Here is a 19,280-nt window from a genome sequence, read left to right on the forward strand (position 1 = left end):
CTCAGAGGGGTAATATGAAGTGGCAGCCTCATCAGTCTGATTCTGCCCTGTCATTCTCTCCACTCAGCCCCAAGTTATTCACATATCGTCTTCTTTTTGAGGAGAGGCGAGAGTTTCCTCTCTGTGTCCGCTGAGCTGAAACAGGATTATTTTGGGCCCTGCTTCTCCAATTACTCCTCGATCGCGTTTCCTACCTGTTCCAAACTGTCTGACACAGCTCCATCAGGGCAATGGTACATTGCAGTGTCATTCTGTTTCTTTTTCATTCAAAGAGCGACTTGGGCTGCAGGGGGAATGTTTCATTAATATTCTGAGTTAAAAATAGAGCCAGGGGATCCATCATTTCAAGTGGAGTTCATGGTATTATGCCCCTGTTTTCCTACTCTCCTTCCCAAGTCCATAGAGTCTGGGTGGCTCAAAAGTGACAGGAAAGGTAGGCTGCTTTCCAACTACTACCACAGACATAGACATCTTTGCTCATCACTTTTCCTTTTAAATTAGAATTCCAATACCTAATGTTTTCGTTTTCAAAGTGAGGAGAAAGTACTTCAAATGAATTGCACTGAAATAGTCGATGCTTTGAAGAGCAATACCTTTTGATATGCTGTGCAAGAGATCATTTTGAGACATGCTTGAGACCTTGGCCACAGGAGAAATGCTCTTGGCTTGAAGGGCACATCTTTACAGACATTCAGCCTTCACTACATGTGGTAAAGCTGTGTCAATAGGCTTGATATGGTGGATATGATCTGGTTCTGGGTGACAGGGTGATGACTGGAACAGTGCCTTGGGCATCGTAGATCAATCAATCATAGATTAGATCCTAACTGGACCCTTTAGCACACTGGCAAATGTTCGGTGCATTCATTTAGGGCACTCCAGTATATCCATCTTGCTGAAAGGAGTGAAAGGACGTTCATCGTGTCCTTTTCAAGGTAATTTACTAGGTTTCTTCAGGACAATCATTTGGGTTCAGTGTCCTTTCAGGGTACTTTTTTACTGTACTCCAACATGTTTTTTCACTATATTTTCCATGCTGTCGTAAAAGCAGTGTTTTCAAATAGCTCTATTCTTCAACTGCTCTATCTATGGTCCTAATATTGGTCTTTGTCCTTCTGCTTCTGCTAAGTTGTTCTCTAAAAAACAGCACTCTTAAATGGATATGTAGCAGACCTTTATGACTGCACTGTTGGGCTAATACATGGGAATTTATTTATCGAAATGTGTTATCCTAATTCTATGATTTTACTATTACTATTTCTTATTTCTGTTCTATCTGAATACTTTGTTGGTTGTTCTGTTAGGCTGCTTCAGAAAACCCAATGTAATATTGGATTCTCATACAGACTGATGGGGTGGACCGACAGAATGTGTGTGTGTGCGCGCGTGCGTGTGTGTGTGTAAACATTTGTCTGGGTAGGGTAAGCAGCCGTTTGAAAAGGTCACCACCCATACCATACTGTTTTAGTCTCAAAGAAAGAAGCTGTCAGGGAAGAGAAGTTGCTGTGTATTTTACTGGGAGAAGGAAACACGTGGCAACACTGTTGGGGAATACTTCTCTTCTCCAGAGATGCTCTTACGTAATAAGGACGTAAACACACCGGGTGACTCATGGAGCATTAGGTACCATGCTGTGTTCTGCGTGTTTGCTATGGTTGATGGAGGAATCTCTGTTGAAGATTGTGGAAGATAAACACTGTATACATGGAGTACACAACATGATCACTGAACACCTCGGTTGCAGTAGGCGGAATTCCATTTCAGTTGTAGGCAATTGCAGGTATTCTTGCAAAAGCAGGAAGTAAAATTGTATTTCAAAACATAAGACTAATGAAAGTAGTTCTGTTCCACTCTAGCGCATGCCTATCTCTGTTGGCCACCTTCCATTCCGAGCAAGCCTCCCTCCGACCAGCCAACCATGCCCACCATGACACTGTTAAGAAGCAGACGTTCCGGGTATGTTTATGCAAAGGTAGGAAATTACGTCAGTCACGGCAGAGGCCCTGTTGCGAGCGGCTGGGGTCGGGCCTGCTTGCCATCTCTGCCACAGCAGGCCTTCACTTAAACACTCTCATAAAAGTCTGCCTGGCTAAAGATAGACGCAGGCAGTCTAAGGGACAGACGTAAATCAGAAGGCCCCTGCTGCTGCTGGGAAAGACTTGTATATGGGGGAGAGTCTTCCACTGACCTCCAGCCTCTGCTAAAGTGAACCCCGTCTCTTCAACCCGTCTGTGAGCTACAACCCAGGTGCTTACGTCTACCTCGTTTCTACTGTTGAACAGAGGCCATATCTTTGCTCTAATGTTTCTCTGTTCCCAGTGAACTTATTTCAGCATGGACTTCTGCAGGGACAGTACAGGTGGACTGTATTTACTGTATGTGTGTTGGGTTATATGGGCTAGTTCTCTTACAAATACGTCTGTCGAAACATTGTGTTTGCACTTCGAAATGTTGTGTTTACATTGCTGAAAGCTGAAGTGAACATCAGTTATTGGGCCTGGAAAAAGTGAACAGAATAGACATTACAATATTTATTTTAGTTGTCCTTTTTTGTCTCGGTCCTGTGCCAAGTGTGGATGTATGTAAAGTAAACACTGTGTTTTAGTAACGCTTCTCTATTCCCCTTCCCATCCCAGGCTGTGAAGTTGATCTCAGCTATCCCATGCCCAGAGGGTATCCACATTCCTGCGTTAGCTTGACACTCAGCAGGCCACCACCTGCACGGTGTCAACAACCCAGAAGTTAACTACCCAGGGTTAACTATTTCCCCTCAGCATTTACTACCACTTCTAACTGGTAGCAGTTATAAACATGCCAGAAAATACAAAGGGGAAAATGTGATAGTTAATTGAAATTTCTTCCATGTTTGAAGAGACTGTGAGACTGATAGTATTTAACATACAGTATAATGAGAGAGAGAGAGAAAGAAAGAGAGAGAGAGAGAGGGTGATTTATAGACAGGGGGAAATTAAGGGAGTCAGGCTAGGAGAAGTAGAGGGAGAAAGACAAGGACTGGGAAGCAAAATAGAAAATGTAAGACAGGAGAAGAGATAAAGATAGGGAAGAGATAGAAACAGATAGAGGTACCAGAGAAACAAAGAGCCAGGTGGGGAGAAACCTGGGAAGAGGATAGGTGGGGAGAGATGTATACTAAACAAAAATATGAATAAAATAACCTGAAATACAGACAAATCCTGCATAATGTGATCTGTGATGAGATGTCACACTGTTCTACTCCTCATGTTTCTATCCTCATCCTAAAAACAAGAGTGATGTTTCCCGGCCTGAGGTAGTGTGTGATAAAGATGATGAGAGCAGTTGGTGACATGGCGTCTTCTTTGTGTGTGTGTGTGTGTGAGAGAGAGAGCGAGAGAGTGAGAGAGAGAGAGAGTGTGTGTGTGTTTGGGTGAATCTGCCCGCCTCAGGAGGATGGTCAGTCTAGTTTATGAGTCAATGTCTAAACCTCAAAGCATTGCATTGACTACTCTTGACAAGCAATCACTGTCAGTAAATGTCATAGAGAGCAATTGCAACTACTCTCTATCAGTCAACTGTTATCACTTGAATTTAGACAATGCATATTACAGTTGTGTTTGCTCTACTGTACACATCAGCCCCGACCTTGATTTCTCAAGAAATCCTCCTGTGGGAGATGAAGCTGCATGCTTCGTATCAGTATCAGTAATTCCCCTCACATTGTTTTCTGCTTTGCACCTCATTGCAGTTGCCTAGGAGCCAGTGGTGGCCTCTTCATTTGACTTCACACGGTGCCAGCGAAGCTCACCTGGAATAACAGAACAGGCCTTCAGAGACAACTGCTCGCTAAAGTTGTTAGCGGACATTGGACTGGCAGTGCCGACATCTCTACCACTGATATCACGGATGGAGAGACGGGGGACGGGGGAGAAGAGATAGGGAGATTCCTTGGAGTTGCTTTGGTAATTTGTTCATGTATTGCATAATACACTCACATTGAATTTGTTCAGAATGGCACTTGTGATGTCCTAAAGGGTGAGCGAAGGGATGTCTCACAGTAAAGTGGTGTAATACAGTATGGGGAATAGTAGTACAAAGGGTGGTATATGGATTCAAAAGTTTTAGCAGGCTTATTGCAAAGCCTCTAAGCATTGGCCTAATGGACCTGGTAGCTTCATGATCATAAACAGTTATAGGCTCCTACATCCATTTAAAGGAATGTCTATCCTCCTTGTGTGTAGTTTCTACTGGAATGACCTCACTAGTCCACAGCTATGTCACAAGAGTTGTATTATTATTCCAGGGCTGCGATTACATGTGCAATTGCAACATTTTATCGGAGCAAAAGGTTATTCTCCCACAGCAAACAACTCCCATCATTCAAAATTGACAACTCATTGCAGTCAGTGGAGGGGTTCAGTAGATAAATCCGCTTCAACTCCAATAAAGTTACAGACTCTCCCTAACCTGGGTCTTACTGGTTCTGTATGAGAAATTCTGGGAAGAGCCAGCAGCTCTGTAGGTCCATTGACCCTAGAGACATCAATAAACCAATGGCCTACATACATAAAACAATGAACCTGCTCTCTGCCAATATGATTACTGTATGTTGGGTTGTTATTCTTATTTCTATATGAAACATACAGATGTAGGATCTTAATTTGACCACCCTGTTGCAGGAGAACTTTCCCGTAATGCTGGAAATGTAAAACTTCTAGTGTATTTGAGGCTTAAATAGGCTTCTGAAGTTTGTAGTTTCCACTTTGAAATGTCAGACTTGATTTAACCTTGTGAAAAATGTATCAACCACCACAAAAAATGTCAATTAATTATAATCCACATAATAATTCACATTTCCTGTTGCTGCAGAATGATTTTCCTTCTGTAGCAAACTATCTCAAATTCAATTAAGATCCTGTATAACTCTTGAGGTTAATTTGGTGTTGCACAGCTCTGATTTATTTCAGAAATATACACTACCAGTCAAAAGTTTTAGAACACCTACTCATTCAAGGGTTTTTCTTTATTTGTACTATTTTCTACATTGTAGAATAATTGTGAAGTCATCAGAACTATGAAATAACACATATGGAACCATGCAGAGATTATTCAAAGTAGCCACCCGTTGCCTTGATGACAGCTTTGCACATTTTTTGTTTTATCATGGATCTCTTGGAACTGCCTAAGGGCCAATGTCTGGGTCTGAGACCACATGTTGAGAGCCACTGCGGATTGAACACTTAGCTAACTAAACTAGATCATTACTCAAACTGCCCATTATATACAGTACATACAGTACATACAGCATGAGACAGATGTGTCAATTGTAGTCGCCACTATAATCCATATGACCGTGAATCATCCATACAGGAGAGCAGTCAGCTGCAGCTACTATGACGCATTGAGTTAGAGAGCATTTCATTATAGACTAAGCTGCATTATCTAGGTGACACTCTGACAAACACGCTCTGACAGGCGTCACTGGAGACCAGACAGACATTCTGACATCTGCTCAGACACTGTCAGAAACATGTCCCATTTCCACCCTCCCCCAACCAAAAGAAACCCGCTAACAGCCAGAGATGAAACCCAGAGCCAGAGATGAAAGTAGCCTTCTGGGTAAAGGATGATATACAGTATGGAGGAAGTCACTTTCCTTGGCACCATAAGATTGTGGAGGACAGAAGCATGTTTAGTTTCACTGATGTTGAGAATCTACAAGGTAAAAGTGTCTCTACTATAAGACTTTCTACTTAATCTGTCCAGGCATAAGTGACATACGCGGATGTTTAGCCCCCCCCCCCCCATTTTAATATATATACACTATGTATACAAAAATATGTGGACACCCCTCAAAATAAGTTGATTCGGCTATTTGGTGTATAAAATCAAGCACAGCCATGCAATCTCCATAGACAAACATTGGCAGTAGAATGGCCTTAAGAGCTCAGTGGCTTTCAACATGGCACTGTTATAGGATGCCACCTTTCCAACAAGTCAGTTCCTCAAAATTTCTGCCTTGCTAGAACTGCCCTGGTCAACTGTAAGTGCTGTTACTGTGAAGTGGAAATGTCTAGGAGCAACAATGGCTCAGTTGTGAAGTGGTAGGCCGCACAAGCTCAGAGAACGGGACCTCCGAGTGCTGAAGCGCGTAGCGAGAAAAATCATCTGTCCTTGTTGCAACACTCACTACCGAGTCACAAACTGTCTCTGGAAGCAACGTCAGCACAATAACTGTTCGTCGGGAGCTTCATGAAATGGGTTTCCATGGCCGAGCAGCCGCACACAAGCCTAAGATCACCATGCGCAATGCCAAGCATTGGCTGGAGTGGTGTAAAGCTCGCTGCCATTGGACTCTGGAGCAATGAAAACGTGTTCTCTGGAGTGATGAATCACGCTTCACCATCTGTTTTCATGGTTCTGGCTAGGCCCCTTAGTTCCAGTGAAGGGAAATCTTAACGCTACAGCATACATTGGCATTCTAGACGATTCTGTGCTTTACAACTTCGTTGCAACAGTTTGGGGAAGGCCCTTTCCTGTTTCCCCATGACAATGCCCCCGTGCACAAAGCAAGGTCCATTAAGAAATGGTTTGTCAAGATTGGTGTGGAATAACTTGACTGGTCTGCACAGAGCGCTGATCTCAACCCCATCGAACACCTTTGGTATGAATTGGAACAACGACTGCGAGCCAGGCATAATCGCCCAACATCAGTGGCCGATCTCACTAAGTCCCTGCAGCAATGTTCCAACATGTGGTGGAAAGCCTTCCCAGAATGTCCACATACTTTTGGTCATGTAGTGTGTATATTATTATTATATTTTTTGGGGGGGGAGGCTCAGTCAGGTCTCAATTTACTGTTGAGAGTTAGAATAGTAGTTGCAATTTCAAAATTTGGTTGTGCATCACCTGTTTTTGTGTTATGTCAGTTGCTGACAGTCACTCAATTATCCCGTGTCAGCTAACATTTTTTAGAATGGTAAGAAAGTTGGCCGCTAGACTATCTAAACTTGTAGTAATCATGGTCCAATTACCAACCGGGGGGGGGCACCCATTGATATCATATTCAAAACTGCAAAACTGCAACAAAAACAATGGTGCCTCCAACCCCCATTAAGTTGCCCATCCCTGCTCTAGACTAGAGACACATACAGTAAAAGAATAAGAACACAGTGCAGATGGTCACTAAAGTATCCCCATGGAGGTTTGGACCCACAAATCCTTTTTTTCCCATGATACCTTCTTTCCAGTCATCCATAAATAAATCTCGTTCTCCATTTGCTCTCCAAGAACGTGCTCCCAGACTAAGTTTGGTATTATGTCTTGAGAATGCACTACTACTTGAAATAGAATGGCTTTGTGAACTCCTCCAGCAGGGTGTTGTTTGCCTTGGCAGCATCTTGGTGAAAGGAACGGCAGAGCTGACATCACAGTGTAATGGCTTCATCTAGGCTGTTTTAGTATTGGTTTATTCTGGCCATGATATTATCAGACAGGGTCAGGTTCTGGTCATTTAATTGTACACACCAGTAGTTAATTTGTGACACGTTGATCATAATGTGATTGTAGCACTGTGTAACAGAGCACTTTTCAGTAATCTTTGTATTATTCAAGATGATTTGCAACTATGAGTGTATACAGCATAGCCTTGGGATGGTCAAATGTTGGTAGAAGACGTGATGACAGTGGACAGTAGAGTGGCCAGATTGGAGGACAGACTGACCCATTCTGCAAAGTGCCCCATGCCAGAAAAGACACAATGTCCTTGTGGACAGTTTCTCTCTATAGCTCAGCTTATATCAAATCAAATCAAATCGTTTTAGTGACATACACATATTTAGCAGATTTTATTGCGGATGTAGCAAAATGCTTGTGTTTCTAGCTCCAACAGTGCAGTACTATATAACAATTCATAACAATACAAACCAATCTAAAAGTAAAATAATGTAATTAAGAAATATATAAATATTAGGATGAGCAATGTCGGTGTGGCATTGATTAAAATACAGTAGAACAGAATACAATATATACATATGAAATGAGTAAAGCAGTATGTAAACATTATTAAAGTGATTAGTGTTCCATTACTAAAGTGACAGTTGATTCCATGTCTATGTATATAGAGCAGCAACCTCTAAGGTGCAGGTTTGAGTAACCGGGTAGTAGCCGGATAGTGATGGCTTTTGAACAGTCTGATGGCCTTGAGATAGAAGCTGTTTTTCAGTCACGCTGTCCCAGCTTTGATGCACTTGTACTGACCTCCCCTTCTGGTTGATAGCGGGGTGAACAGGCAGTGGCTCGGGTGGTTGATGTCCTTGATAATCTTTTTGGCCTTCCTGTGACATTCGGTGCTGTAGGTGTTCTGGAGGGCAGGCTGTTTGCCCCCGGTGATGCGTTGGGAAGACCGTACCTCCCTCTGGAGAGCCTTGCGGTTGCGGGATGTGCAGTTGCCGTACCAGGCTGTGATACAGCCCTACAGGATTCTCACAATTGTGCATCTGTAAAAATTTTGGGAGGGTCTTAGGGGCCAAGCCGAATTTCTTCAGCCTCCTGAGGTTGAAGAGGCGCTGTCCACACTGTCTGTGTGGACCATTTCAGATTGTCAGTGATGTGTACGCCGAGGAACTTCAAGCTTTCCACCTGCTCCACTACGGTCCTGTCGATGTGGATAGAGGTGTGCGCCCTCTGCTGTAACCTGAAGTTCACAATCAGCTCCTTCATTTTGTTGACGTTGAGGGAGAGGTTTATTTTCCTGGTATTACTCCACCAGGGCACTCACCTCCTACCTGTAGGCTGTCTCGTCATTGTTGGTATTCAGGCCTACTACTGTTGTGTCGTCTGCAAACATGATGATTGAGTTGGAGGCGTGCTTGGCCACGTAGTCATGGGTGAACATGGAGTACAGGAGGGGCTGAGCACGCACCCTTGTGGGGCCCCTGTGTTGAGGATCAGCAAAGTGGAGGTGTTGTTTCCTACCTTCACCTCGTGGGGGTGGCCCGTCAGGAAGTCCAGGACCCAGTTGCACAGGACGGGGTTCAGACCCAGGGCCCCAAACTTAATGATAGGGTTCATAGTAAATAGAGCACACACAGAAGAGTGAATGTGCAAGCCTTCATTCTAAAGTAGATTCACTCTCCAAGACTCCCAGAGACCATGATCACTCTGGCCTAATTATTGAAGACTGTGTAGTAGCGTGTGGGAGTCAGGCTTGGCTGGCCAGCACCATCTCTCCAGACTGACCGGAAATAGTTGAGTGAGCCGAGGACCCAGCACTTGAGATAAATATAATCTGCAGCTTCTTTCATCCAGTGAATAAAACTTCAGGGTTCTCCAGCTTTTCACACGTCATTAGAAATACACTGGAGGTTATGCAAACTCCCCATCAACGAGAATGTAGGGCACCTACATTTAGGGCACATACAGGTAACTGCAAAAACAATGGAAACACTTGAGTAAACTAGGGATACAAAGTATACTGAAAGCAGGCATTATTTGACTACCATGGCCATGCCCTAATAGAATGACAATGCCCTCATCCTCAGGGCTCGAGTGGTCACTAAACGGTTTGATGAACATGAAAACAATGTAAACCACACTTACAGGAGATACTGGAGCAGTGTCTGACAGTGTTTTCTACAACCATCAACAAGACACAAATTACTCTTGAAAATTGTAATAGTAGATTGCACAAGATGCAATTTTGAATTTGGGTAGTGAGTCATCCGTTTTTCCTCTTGTCATGTTATTGCATACCTTATTAAAGGAGAACTATTTATAATTTCTAAGAAATGTCCAGATCAACTAGCCGATGTCAGCTAACAATTTTTTGCTCGTTTTTTTTATCCCAAAGATCTGGTTGTAATGTTTGAGTCACTCAAATATCACATGAATGCATGCACAATAGACATGGCAAAATGTATAGAATTGCAGGAAATAAGATTAAAACCTGCAAAATGTTCTCCTTGCCAACAAGAGGGGTGTGAACAGTTTGTGTCATGAACAGTGCCTGTGCCTATAGAACTAGATGTGGTGTATACGCACACAAGGGGGGATGATCCTCTGTGTTACACCGTTCCCCAATGCTGGAAGGGGGCCCCAGAGTGAAAATGTTTATGAACCTCTGTGCTACACCATTCTTCGTCCGGGTGGGACATAAGACCACAATAATCTTGGGTTCCATCTGGCCACAGCTTCCAATCATGAACAGAGGACACTGCTAGAATGCTGAATGATAAATTGTTTTATTTGAAAGCCTCCCAGATATAATTCTCTGTCCTATTCATTTATCATAGCTTACAGCCATCTGATATACACAAAAAAACACATGAAAAATTGTATTGTTGATTCACACAAATTAAACATACATAATTACGTTAGCGGTCAGTATTCTAAAATAAAAATGTTTTTCCAGCTTAGTTTGCAACCATGGACTAACTTATCTCCCAAACTATGGCCAGGAGACAAACAATTTGTTATATACAGTACTCATTCAAAGGTTTTTGTTTATTTTGACTTTTTTCTACATTGTGGAATAATAGTGAAGACATCAAAACTCTGAAATAACACATATGGAATCATGTAGTAACCATAAAAGTGTTAAACAAATAAAAATATATTTTATATTTGAGATTCTTCAAAGTAGCCACCCTTTGCCTTGATGACAGCTTTGCACACTTGGCATTCTCTCAACCAGCTTCACTTGAAAATTATTTTCCAACAGTCTTGAAGGAGTTCCCACATATGCTGAGCACTTGTTGACTGCTTTTCCTTCACTCTGCGGTCCAACTCATCCCAAACCATCTCCGTTGGTTTGAGGTCGTGTGATTGTGGAGGCCAGGTCATCGAATGCAGCACTCTATCACACTCCTTCTTGGTCAAATAGCCCTAAAACAGCCTGGAGGTGTTAGCCCTAACACAGCCTAAGCACAAACCAGATGGGATGGCGTATCGCTGCAGAATGCTGTGGTAGCCATGCTGGTTAAGTGTGCCTTGAATTCTAAATTAATCACAGACAGTGTCACCAGCAATGCACCCCCACACCTCCTCCTCCATGCTTCACGGTGGGAACTATACATGCGGAGATCTGTATTTTTGGAACCAAAAATCAAAAATTTGGACTCATCAGACCAAAGGACATATTTCCACCGGTCTAATGTCCATTGCTTGTGTTTCTTGGCCAAGGAAGTCTGTTCTTCTTATTGGTGCCCTTTAGTAATGGTTTCTTTGCAGCAAGTCAACCACGAAGGCCTGGTTTCCAGTTTCCGAGCTGGTCACGGGTGCACCTCAGCCACGCTCAAGGTACTAAACGATATCATAACCGTCATCGATAAAAGACAGTACTGTGCAGCCGTCTTCATCGACATGGCCAAGGCTTTCTACTCTGTCAATCACAGCATTCTTATCGACAGACTCAACAGCCTTGGTTTCTCAAATGACTGCCTCGCCTGGTACAACAACTACTTCTCAGACAGAGTTCAGTGTGTCAAATCAGAGGGCATGTTGTCCGGACCTCCGGCAGTCTCTATGGGGGTACCACAGGGTTAAATTCTCGGGCCGACTCTTTTCTCTGTATATATCAACGATGTCGCTCTTGCTTCGGGGTGATTCCCTGATCCACCTCTACGCAGACGACACCATTCTGTATACATCTGGCCCTTCTTTGGACACTGTGTTAACAAACCTCCAAACGAGCTTCAATGCCATACAACACTCCTTCCGTGCTCTCCAACTGCTCTTAAACGCTAGTAAAACTAAATGCATGCTTTTCAACCGTTTGCTGCCCGCACACGCCAAGCCTGACTAGCATCACTACTCTGGACGGTTCTGACTTAGAATATGTGGACAACTACAAATACCTAGGTGTCTGGCTAGACTGTAAACTCTCCTTCCAGACTCATATTAAACATCTCCAATCTAAAATAAAATCTAGAATCGGCTTCCTATTTTGCAACAAAGCCTCCTTTACTCACGCTGCCAAACATACCCTCGTAAAACTGACTATCCTACCGATCCCCGACTTCGGCGTTGTCATTAACAAAATAGCCTCCAACACTCTACTCAGCAAACTGGATGCAGTCTATCACAGTGCCATCCGTTTTGTCACCAAAGCCCCATATACCACCCACCACTGCGATCTATATGCTCTACCTATTCGTCGCCAGACCCAGTGGCTCCAGGTCATCTATAAGTCTATGCTAGGTAAAGCTCCGCCTTATCTCAGCTCACTGGTCACAAATAACACCCACCCGTAGCACACGCTCCAGCGGGTATATCTCACTGGTCTTCCCCAAAGCCAACACCTACTTTGGCCGCCTTTCCTTCCAGTTCTCTGCTGCCAATGACTGGAACGAATTGCAAAAATCGCTGAAGCTGGAGACTTATATTTCCCTCACTAACTTTAAACATCAGCTATCTAAGCACCTAACCGATCGCTGCAGCTGTACATTGCCCATCTGATCTACCTACCTCATCCCCATATTGTTTTTATTTACTTTTCTGCTCTTTTGCACACCAGTATTTCTACTTGCACATCATCATCTGCACATCTACCACTCCAGTGTTAATTTGCTAAATTGTAATAACTGCGCTATAATGGCCTATTTATTGCCTTTACTCCTCACGCCATTTGCACATACTGTATAGACATTTTTATTTTTATTGTGTTATTGACTGTACGCTTGTTTATTCCATGTGTAACTCTGTGTTGTTGTTTGTGTCGCACTGCTTTGCTTTATCTTGGCCAGGTCACAGTTGTCAACTAGCCTACCTGGTCAAATAAAGGCGAAAAAATTTGTAAAAAATTTAATTCAGGCAAGCTCCTCTGAACAGTTGATGTTGAAATGTGTGTTACTTGAACTCTGAAGCATTTATTTGGGCTGGAATTGCTGAGGATGGTAACTCGAATGAACTTATCCTCTGCAGCAGAGGTAACTCTGGGGCTTCCTTTCCTGTGGCGGTCCTCTTGAGTCAGTTGCATCATAGCGCTTGATGGTTTTTGTGACTGCACTTGAAGAAACTTTCAAAGTTCTTGACATTTTCCAGATTGACTGACCTTCATGTCTTAAAAGTAATGATGGACTGTCATTTCTCTTTGCTTATTTGAGCTGTTCTTGCCATAATATGGAATATGGCTATCTTCTGTATACCATTCCTACCTTGTCACAACACAATTGATTGGCTCAAATGCATTAAGGAAAAAAAATCCACAAATTAACTTCTAACAAGGCACACCTGTTCATTGAAATGCATTCCAGGTGACTACCTCAAAGCTGGTTGAGAGAATGCCATGAGTGTGCAAAGCTGTCATCAAGGCAAAGGGTGGCTACTTTGAAGAATCTCAAATATAAAATATATTTTGATTTGTTGAACACTTTTTTGGTTACTACATGATTCCATGTGTTATTTCATAGTTTTGATGTCTTCACTATTATTCTACAATGTAGAAAATAGTACAAATAAAGAAAAACCCTTGAATGAGTAGGTGTCCAAACTTTTGACTGGTACTGTATATATATTTATCAAGGCATATATTCCGACTTTCACTGCCCGGTTTAAGTTAGGCATGTGCACTTCAAGTCAAAATATGGCCCTTAATGTGCGTGCATCAAACATTGAAGTATTTCAGAAATGGTTCAAACATTCCACCACTACTGGCTTCCTTTTTAAGAGAGAAATGTCTGGATTGAAGGGGCTCAAGGGGAATATCCCCAAACTCCTCTCATGTTACAGCTGTAGATGGCTTTAGAGAGGTTTACATCAATAAGCCTATATAGAGACATCTGATCTGCCATTCACATTCATACATTTTTGACATAGCCGAAGCTGTCAATGAGAACAGCATTGGGTCTGTCACATGGGTACATGCTAAACTCATTACAGTTGATGTACTTTTAATATAGCCATACACATACGACCTTATACCCCTTGAACGAAGGTATCCCAACCTTTTCTTTAGAGGACAACCACCGCTGCCTCCTTCCCAAGCTAAAGAGGCAAAATTACATTTGTCAAAACATTCAGCATTAGAAGAAATAGCACATCAATTCAGCATTCAAATTATGTCATCATTATCGATTTAGTACTTCTACTCTTTAGGACACAAAAAAACATGACGTAAAAATGTACAACAATGATTAGAGGCTAGACCTCTTTTTAAAGAATAAATACAATTGAAGTCCATTATATTAACCTGTCCTGTCTCACCATTCAGTTCTATTTAACTGGGCCATGCTGCATTTTCATAACAGAAAGTGCCATGTTATTATCAGTTCAGTCTCTCCAGTCAGACAGCTGAACTGAGGTCATTTCTTACTCGAACCAGCTCTACTTCAGGAGAAAACATGTGCTGTTGGAATGGTAACACAAATCATTTTAATGCACAAGTGTATCGAGGATCATTAGAGACCATTTTCACATTCATGGTAATCAGTACGTTGTCTGGTGTGGATTTGTCCGTACATTAGATCCCCAGTACTGTGCATTTGGCCCCCTCGCCCACTTGATAACCCCATTGGCTTTGTACAATTTGTCATCTTCTTTAGTAGGTAGTTGTGACTGAAGTATTTTTGGCATTGCAAACTTGCCAGCCAATGTAATTCAGGACAGTACCAATACACTTTGCCTCAAACTTCTGTTTTTAAACAAGACAACATTGAAAAGCCCTATACATTTGACAAAGTTCAAAGATGGCATATCATCACTGAACTGCATTAAGATCAACATGTATGTCAATAAGACAGATAAATAATCACAAGAAGCTTGTCTTTATCAGTAGGGCCAGGACGATACCAGTATCAAGATACTCGTCATTATCGTGGCAGGGAAACAAAGCACGAAGCGGGATTAACTTCTTTAGGAAAACAGTTCTAATGTCAGAAACAAACATCATTATGATGTCATCTATAGTCACATTTAATTATTTTTCCAAGCTATTTATTTATTTATTTAATCTTTATTTAACTAGGCAGGTCAGTTATGAACAAATTCTTATTTACAATGACGGCCTACTCCAGCCAAACACAGACGACGCTGGGCCAATTGTGGGCCGCCCTATGGGACTCAATCACGGCCGGTAGTGATACAGCCTGGATTCGAACCAGGGTGTCTGTAGTGACGCCTCTAGCACTGAGATGCAGTGCCTTAGACCGCTGCGCCACTTGGGAGCTATAGCAAACGATATTTAACATACAGTAGGTTTTTAAAAGGACCAAATAGTTAGCCTGCTTCGGGTTTTCATTTTGCAATGGAAGAAATATTGTGATACTGGTGTCCTTCCGGCCTTATTTATCAGTAAGACATTCTGGCAGGCTGCATTCAGGAACACACTGCTCTATTGGCCAAGTCTACAACAGCCAGTAAGATGTATTTTCTGGGTCTGTATCGAGAACACTGTTTGACGAAATAGGGATTCAGTATCTCTTACAAAGACTTGTAGGTGTGCTGCACAACTCCAGTACAGTCCTTGAGGTCCAGAGGGTTTCCTGGTTTTCATCATTCTTTCAAAGTTAGCAACTAACCTTTGATACAAGATTATTAGCAAGTCAATCAGCTTTAAAGTCTTAATGACATGTTAGAGGACTGAAAACCCTCTGGGACCATCTTGCAAGGACATGGTTAGAATAGGATTGGAACAAGATTAGAACACGGTCAAGACTGGCTAAGTAAATGATTAGGACATAACCAAACAACTTAACGGTCCTTCATTAACTGCTATAACATCACCTGCTATGGAAAAAAATATTATATATGAAAACATAAATAAATTGACAGGACATTTCACTCGTCTCACTGTTTTTGGTTTTGGGAAGACTAATTACCATATAAGGCTGGCATTATTATTCTTACATTCATGAGAACAGGACTTGAACGATCATTTGGAACCGCTTCATGCTGACCTTGTGGGCAGTCAGACAGACACGGGCGAGGCATAGGAACACAGACACATAGTCCAGTCAAGCTAAGGAAGGCACTGGAACAATTCTAAATACCACAGATTCTTCTGCTTTCACCATTCAATCTTGAAAAAGGTAAAAATCTAAAAATATTTTTGGGGACATTATTTGTTTTGAAAAATAAAGTTGAAATTGTTAGAAAAAAACTTTTTTTTTGCACCATTGCCATGTTGTAGTTGACAAAAAAGTAATTTGTTAAAAAATAAAAAAATGTTTTGCATCTAAAACTCCCCCAGACAACATATGGAATTTTGGTTATCAAATAAACATTTCAGTGACATGATTTGCACTTGGTAGACCTTATCGGACCAGAATTTCTCAAATTATTTGCAGAGAAAAAGAGTCTAAACTACTTGTTACAGCCATGGTCAAAATAAAAAAAACTAAAATAATTGAAATGTAATATTTAAATATTAACCAGATCTGCTGTCGACAACGAAACATTGCAGTGTCCCAAGCAAAAAATAGATGATCAAAGTAGTGTGCTAAGTTTTCAAAAACCTTTCCCAAAATACAATTATTTGTAGTGCTAAAGTAAGACTATGGTCACAGTGCTAGCAGGAACTGGGATTTTTCTAATATGAGCCCAACAAGTCAAGGGAACAGCACTGGCTTGGCAACACCATCTCCTTCAGATGATCACAACTTCAGGAGGTCTCTCGCTCAGCTCCCACCCCTCACGTGACCTGGGTCACTGGGTGTCCACTTTGCTGTACTTTACCCCATGGCTCCACGGAGACGATCGCCATGAACACGGCAGCTGATAATTTCGAGGGACAATGCCCTTGACGTTTCCCTCAAAGTACTGGAACAGTCGAAACCACCAGACTCTGGAGAATGGGTTACTCTGGGACGTCTCTTTCAGCGCCTGAATGAAAACACAACAGAGAAAATAAATACAAGTAGAATAATGCCACTTAAGCTAAAATAAGCTACATTTAACATCAGATAATGGAGACCGGCGTGTTGGCTCCCCACCTGCTGGTTGGCCATGGTGTGGTACCACCAGAAGAGACGTGTTGTGATGAAATAAGCCACCACCACGTCCACAGTATAGTGGTCATGGGCCAGCAGGATGCAGAAGATGCCTACTGCACTCAGAGTCCAGCAGAACCAGTGGTACCACCAAAACCTCTTAGGGGAATCTGACAACAGAGAGAGACAGGGAAGGGTTAATGGAATATACAGAGAGACATTATTTTGTTTCAATAATCAACAATGAAATGCATTTACCTAACACATTGCTTTGGAACAAACTATGTAGTCTTTCAAACCAGACTTCCACAACCATCCACTAGATGTCACTGCAGCATAAAAGACATGGCTAACGTCACAACAGTACAGTTCAACATCATGTGACACCACTGTTAACACAGAATTTACACAAGAAGTCGGCTTATCTCTCTATTGCTTGGGTAAACCTTTACTGCAATTCTAAAACCTTTTGTATGAGCAGTGGAAAACAGCCAACTGGTAATCTCAGATTGTGAAAGAGAAGAGAACAGAGAAAAAGTGAAAGGACAGAAGTGCTAAGCTTATAATGATAGAGTAAAGTGATGGTGTTAGCATGACGGTAAACCTGTAGCCTACTTTTACCCTTTGATAAAGAGATAGACACAACCATGCTAACGCTAACCTATGTAATACTTACACTCTTTGATAAAGAGATATGATAGCGTTAGAATGACTGTATGGCCGCTGTACAGGTAGTCTCCACACATGGTGTGGGAGCCGGTGATTGACAGGCCTCCGCCGGCGATCAGCTTTATGATCCTCCTCATCTGAACCTCCCAGTTCCCAAATAGCTGCAACGACACACATACCGTTATGTGTCAATTTGACATGTCAATCATTCAACAATGTCCAGTCAGCTAGTCACATGTCACATGTCCCTCTTAACTTTTTTGTTCTCCATTATGTATGCTACATTTTAACTCAAATAGGGAACACAGAAGACAAACTTTGTGGATCAGGTACAGCATGTGACTCAACCAACACTACATTGCAGGCACGCATGTGCTATGTACACACAGTGTAGTATACACACACACACAGGTATGTGCACACAAGTAAATGTCTATTGTGCACAGACCCACACAAATAAACATGTACACACAAATAAGAACGCGCACACACACACACACCACACACCACACACACACCACACACCACACACCACACACCACACACACACACACACACACACACACAGAGAGAGAGAGAGGAAGCCACTTCATAGATGGTCTCTGTGATGGAGGACAGCTTGTCCCAATTCAGATAGAGGTTTAGAACAGGAAACCAGGCCCAGGGCATGACAGTACATAAAAAGACCTCCATTTGTTGCTGGGAGGGGAATAGAGTGGAGGAGGGGAGGAAAGTTGGAGGGCGGAACGAGGGAACAATACACATCCCTCCCAAAGGCCTTGGGCAACAGAGGGAGTGGGAACGTTTCTATACACTGAACTCCCACCCACCGCTTTGTTCTGTGGTGGGAGGAGCTACTATTTTGTGACTTCCATTCTTCGATACTTCAAAAGAGTTTCAATAGAGAACTATATAGTATTAAGATGAGTCACACTTAAACCACATGCTACCTCAGTATAACTTGACCTCATCTGGCTCTTTAGTCACAGGGTTAGGATGTGAGAAGTGAAAACAATGAAAGGAAACTCATGCCTGATGAGCACTCAAGCAGTTTAAAAAATAGCTATTTTAAGTTGTACACATGCAACATAATCGTTTTTATCTTTTTCATGTGATCAATGTCCCGTGAAGAGGACTGGGGGCATTAAACTGAAAACAAGGTCTAGATCTCTTTCTGTTGAGTTTGTCTTTAGGGGGTGTTGTTTTTAAGATCCAACTGTAATGTTTATATGCAAGAATAGCCCAGAGAATCAGAATACTATTGCAGCAATGACACATAATTGATGGAAATAGATGTGGGCGCTGGTAGGTCACAGTGAGTGTTTGCAACTGACAGCCTACTGTTGGTTGGATTTGTAAGGAAACAAACCTTTGGAGAGCATTGGAAGTGCATCCCTGGAACAGGCAGAGTGGTTATGTACATGGTGACACATCTGTACAGGTAGAGGGTACCCACAATGAAGAAGAACCGACGGATGATTATTGATCTGGACACAGAGATACAGATTATTGGTTAGTTATCTACGTTCACATTCCAGGCTGACTACATTGCAGACGTTGCATTGCAGCAACCTGTGGTTGCATGCCACGTCATTGAGTGCCAAGTCGAGCATCAGATTGCTATATCATATGATGTGGTTAGCTGATATGTTAAACGCATATCCAGGCGTGGTGAGATCTGGCAGACGTTTGCAATTTAGTCAGCCTGTA

At 42.3% G+C, this 19,280-nt stretch overlaps 1 protein-coding gene across 3 annotated transcripts in view; it reads right to left on the reverse strand.

Annotated features, from left to right (window-relative positions):
- Positions 1 to 10,200: 10,200 nt before the first annotated feature.
- Positions 10,201 to 19,280, reverse strand: part of LOC129836352 (phosphatidylcholine:ceramide cholinephosphotransferase 1-like) — a 54,034-nt gene continuing 44,954 nt past the window's right edge. For all 3 annotated transcript variants that reach the window (XM_055902397.1, XM_055902400.1, XM_055902399.1), the window contains 4 exons: positions 18,940 to 19,057; positions 17,578 to 17,731; positions 16,905 to 17,071; positions 10,201 to 16,794 (listed from right to left, as the gene is read on the reverse strand). In XM_055902397.1, coding sequence (XP_055758372.1) covers positions 16,618 to 16,794; positions 16,905 to 17,071; positions 17,578 to 17,731; positions 18,940 to 19,057 — 616 coding nt within the window. In that variant the 3' untranslated portion in view covers positions 10,201 to 16,617. The remainder of the gene's footprint in view (positions 16,795 to 16,904; positions 17,072 to 17,577; positions 17,732 to 18,939; positions 19,058 to 19,280) is intronic.

Source organism: Salvelinus fontinalis, chromosome 37, assembly GCF_029448725.1.
Source record: "Salvelinus fontinalis isolate EN_2023a chromosome 37, ASM2944872v1, whole genome shotgun sequence".
Taxonomy (NCBI): Eukaryota; Metazoa; Chordata; class Actinopteri; order Salmoniformes; family Salmonidae; genus Salvelinus; species Salvelinus fontinalis.